The sequence below is a fragment of the Vidua chalybeata genome, chromosome 15 (assembly GCF_026979565.1).
Source record: "Vidua chalybeata isolate OUT-0048 chromosome 15, bVidCha1 merged haplotype, whole genome shotgun sequence".
NCBI lineage: Eukaryota > Metazoa > Chordata > Aves > Passeriformes > Viduidae > Vidua > Vidua chalybeata.
In genome coordinates this window covers 12,027,464-12,031,935 of record NC_071544.1, presented here as the reverse complement: position 1 = coordinate 12,031,935, position 4,472 = coordinate 12,027,464, and the positions used below count along the sequence as shown (strand labels likewise).

Genomic DNA, 4,472 nt, shown 5'->3' with positions numbered 1-4,472 from the left:
CCTCCCCTGTGAGTGTGTCCGAGTCCAGTGAGGGAACCATCCCTGGCCATGGGGAAGGGAACGCACGTCCTACAGCTCTTCGCTCTCCGGCAGGATCCGCACCCAGCCTTGGGCCACCCTGTTGAAGTTGGGCCTGTGGGAAATCACCTCCAGCACACTCAGGTTATCCAGCTCTACGGTGGGCAAAGAGAACAGCTCACCAACCAACGCCCTGTCAAACGGGGCTGGAGTCCTGCAGCACAAGGAGAAGCACACTTAGTCACAAGGAGAGGCTGTTGTGAAGGTGTTAGAAAAAACAAGTCTGGGTTTACTGAGGCCAGCACAATTTATCAATGCCTGTTGCATTGCCTAACCCTCCTCTTCCTCCCCAGGACACTGTTAGGGCCCTACCAGCCCAGCGGGGTGGTTGTCTGGTACAGAGCCCACCTCAACTCACACTTTGGCAAACCTGGAGAGTGGAGTTTGATGCCTGGGTGTTGGTGGAACTGTTCTGCACGTGGAAGGGCTTAGATTCAGAGACCAGTGACAATGACAAACCCCTGGTCTTGAGAGTGCCTTATCTGCAGCTCCTGTGTCCTGCAGAGGGCTGAGGCTGACGCTGCTCAGGATCATACCAGCACATGCAGCTCTATTGGCCCTGGCTCCATCCCGCCTTTTGGGACGGCTCCTCCTGAGCAATGACTAACAGGAGGAGCAGTGTGGGGGCAAGAGCTGTCATCTCTTTCTGGAGAAATGTGGAAAGGGACTGGGGAAGAGCGTGCCAGCCCCCAAAAAGCCAAGAATGTTGGTTTTGGAGCAGCACATAGGGGCTGAGCTATCAGTGAGGCAAAACTGGGAATGTTTGCTTTGGGAAGCACAGCTAGAACATGAATAACGTGGCACTGTTTTGCAACAGAGGAGAAATAAGAGGGGGAAAGGCAAATGAGAGAAGTTTGTTCTAGGAACTTCCTTTTGGGAAAAGAGAGTCTTTGTCAAAGCTTGGTTTTCACTCTCTCTTAAGGCAGCACACCTTAGCAAGGTGGCCCAGGTTTTTGCATCACAGTCTGAATATTCAAAATTGGGGATAAATGAGTCTGCTTTAATACAGTTACTGTGGAGATGGTGGACTTGCCCTTGCTCTGTGACCCATGAGAGCTGTGCTGGGATTCAGCTAGCCTTAGGCAAGACCACTGGCTTTTCGATAGCCAGTTTGTTCTAAAAAGTGTGTTTTTCTGTGGCTTGGTATTTGAACTGAGAAGTGATTTAAAAGCTTGGAAGATCGTGAAAAGCCCAGTTAAAAGCAGATTGGCTTTCTGAATCTTCCTGCCTCACTGAAGAATTAGAGGAGGTGGCAAGAGGCTTGGAGTTAAATTAGCATCCATCTGTATTAAATTACAGTTGAAGACTTTAAATAGAAAGGCAGTGTGTGAGAGGGGAGAAATGGTACAGGGTAGAGTATTATTCAGAAACATGCCCTTGCTTCAGTCCCTGTCCATAAATAAATCCTGAGGCAGAAACATGGCTAAATGTTGAAAGAAAAGAGCCAAGTGTCTGCAGCAGCCCCTTGTTCTCCCCCTGCAGCACCTCCTTGGCTCTAACTCCTCAAGGAGAGCCACATGGCAAAGCCCCAGGGCTGAGGGGGAGGAGAGCAGCAAAGGGACACTTGTGGCCAGGCTCATCTCTGCCCCTTAGGATGGCTTTTCCCGCAAGGGGGGGTTGTGGTCCCCCACAAGGAGGGGTTGTGGTCGCCCACAGCCCCTTCTGCCAAGTGCTGAAAGCACAGCAGTTGTGTCCCCCCACGCCTCAAATCCAGCCCTGGGGTGGGCACAGGGGAGCTGCTGCTGTTGGCACATGGTCTGCTGGGGAGCAGTGCTGTGTCCTGGGGGAAACTCCAGTGGGAACTTGCCTACTGGAAGATGACTTTCACCAGGCCACCAAAGCCAATGTAATTCCATCCTCATGACAGAGGCTTCCAGGGAGGAAGACAGACAGGACTCCTTTTGCTGATTCCCTGAGACGATGTTCAGCTTAAAAGTTCAGTTCTCATTATTCTGCCATGGGCTGCTGGTGCTTTACTACCAGCAGATCTCCCATCTCCTGGATCCCCACCAAGCACCTTTCCAGAAAGGAGATCTGTCTTGTCAGTCTTTGTTCCAGGGTCCCATCCTTGACCCAGTGTAATTTGGAGGTGTGAGGAGGCACCAGCCATGCTCCATCAAAAACAGCCACAGGGCACGGAGCTTGCCAGGCAGAGCCACCAGAAACCCCCTGGCCTGGAGGCTTTGGGCTCAAGCAGGTGTTTGGAAGGAATCTGGTGACCTCTTAGCACTCTGTGGGAAGATTAACCTTATACCCCTACTGCTTCCAGCAGCTGCTTGAATACCTTAAGGAAATTAGGAAAGAGACTTGGCACTGTGTCATTCCTTCACACAGCCCAGAGCTGAGCCCAGCTGGGAACAGGAGTGATTCCTACTCCAGGGCCATGTTTGTAAGAATTGGCCCTCCCAAATTTCATCCCTGAGGTTACCCAGTGAGATCAAGCTGCTTAAGGCTGTGCGAGGCCAGTAATGGAGCTGAGAGGAGATCTGGGGGAGAGCTGCTGGAGGCAGGAACCTTTGCAGGGAGCCACAGAGGAGCTCCTGAGTAGGAAAAGAGCATCCTGAGCGTTTGCTGTGCCCCTCCGGGGTATAAAGAGGGCACGAATGGTTGCATTTCCCTGGCAGGATGGTGGATGCTCCTCGAGGCTGAAGGGCTTGGCCAAGGGCTGGCGTGGCTGGTGGTGTCTGCCCCTGTTACCTGTTGAAGCTCCTGAAGTCCCACGCAGGGGGTCTCATGGGCGGCGGGTTCTTGCCATACATGGCATTGTCCTTGTCACCAAAGAGCTCCTGCCATGGGGACCGGTAGCCCTTGGGGATGGCGGTGACATTGAACTTCTCGTGGGGGATTTCTTTGAGGGGGCTCGAGTACCCTGTGCAGGGGAGAGACAGTGTGGGCTGCTGGGGCCAGAGCCATGCTGAGGCAGGGCGCTGGGAACAGCCCAGCCTCTGCGTGGCCACGGCCTGTTAGTGGGGCAGGAATGAGTATAACATACATACATACATACATACATATATATATATCTGTATGTATATGTGTACACACACACACACATTTGTACACATAAAATCTCTGGAGGAGGGTTGGGCAGACCCCTAAGCAAGCAGCAGCTCACTGCCTCCAGCCCCATGTTGCTGAGATCACAGCAGGGTAGGGTTCAAGTGCAGGAAGCATTGTCTTACCTGGGGCCAGGGCACTGGGGTTCAGGACTTTGCTCATGTGCAAGACCTTCTCTGACTTCTTGGGTACTTCTGGGGGGCCACTTTGGGGTGATGCTGCTACGTGGAGCTCAGAGTGATAATTCTCCTGGCCCTCAGCATTCTCACCTGACTGTGGAGGGGAGAGTTAACAGGCACATGGGGAGCTCCCCCTGCCCCGTTTGGGACTCAGAGGGTGGTTGAAAGCACCTCAGAGCTTCTTCCATCTACTCACCATCTGTTCATTCACTGCTCCTTCTGGATCACCTTTCCCAGTGTGGTGTGAGCCACGTGCCCCTTGCCCTGGGAGCTGCAGGAGACAGTGAGTGGGTGCAGAGGGGGATCAGCACCGTCCCCCTCCTCTTTGGTGGATATTGAACCCCATGTTTGGCCATCTCCCTGCCCAGCCCACCAGGACATCTCTCCTCTCCCCTCACCTCTGCACAGCAGTCAGCCAACCATGGCTGCCCCGTGGAGAGACCACTGACCCCGCCAGGAATTCCTTCCCTGGAAAGGCTGCAAGAGCCAGGGAAGGGTTGTTCCCAGACCCACCTGCCTGGAGCCACTGGGATGCTCAAGGACGAAGCGCTGCACCCGCTTCTGGCGTTGCTGGAAGAGCCGGGAGCCGCGGTTGTTGGGCAGGGAGAGCTCCTCGATCATCAGGTCGTGTGTTGTGCTCATCTTCTTCCCCAGGTCCAGCTGGGGCTCTGGGGAGGCTGGGAGAGCACAGCTACAGCTGAGGATGCTGCAGTGCTGGGGACCCCTAAGGCAGCACAGACCGTGTATGCCCTCGTTGGGGCCTCTGTTTTGTGGCTGGGCCATTTGCCCAGGCCAAGGACTGGCATTTCCTCAGTGTGAGGAATTGTCAGGGAGCTCCAGAGGTTCAAGCAGCCTCTTCCCCCCGTGCATGGACTATTCCAGCAGAAACAGGGCAAGTGGCCTCAACCAGAGCTGAGTCTGGCCCCTAGGCAGGGAAGGCAGCACTGCCCTGGGGCTGGTGACACCTGCACCCCCTTACCATCTTCAGGGCCCGGTCTCATGATGGCCATCACCTGCTGCCGTGCTCCTGGGGCAGCTCTGTGGGAGGGGGATGGATCCTGTCTGGCTGGAAGAGAAAGGCACTCCAGGAGTGACACCAAACATGGGAACATGTCACCCCAGGCATGCCCCAGAGAGATGCTAGGATTCAGCTGAGCATCT

The 4,472-nt window shown here is 54.7% G+C and overlaps 1 protein-coding gene across 1 annotated transcript; it reads right to left on the bottom strand.

The window, feature by feature from the left end:
- Positions 1-4,472, bottom strand: MYOZ3 (myozenin 3). Its single transcript, XM_053956851.1, has 6 exons — positions 4,291-4,472; positions 3,825-3,988; positions 3,508-3,582; positions 3,258-3,405; positions 2,776-2,947; positions 1-232 (listed from the first exon to the last, which is right to left on the bottom strand). The coding sequence occupies exons 1-6, from the start codon at positions 4,421-4,423 to the stop codon at positions 70-72; spliced, it is 855 nt and encodes a 284-aa protein (XP_053812826.1). The 5' UTR covers positions 4,424-4,472; the 3' UTR covers positions 1-69.

Excerpts from the sequence above, each read along its gene's own strand:
- MYOZ3 (XM_053956851.1), bottom strand. The coding sequence starts at position 4,423 with ATGTTCCCATGTTTGGTGTCACTCCTGGAGTGCCTTTCTCTTCCAGCC. Across the intron at positions 3,989-4,290 it reads GAGACCGGGCCCTGAAGATG|CCTCCCCAGAGCCCCAGCTG; the intron begins GTAAGGGGGTGC and ends GTGCTCTCCCAG. Across the intron at positions 3,406-3,507 it reads GAGCAGTGAATGAACAGATG|TCAGGTGAGAATGCTGAGGG; the intron begins GTGAGTAGATGG and ends TCCCCTCCACAG.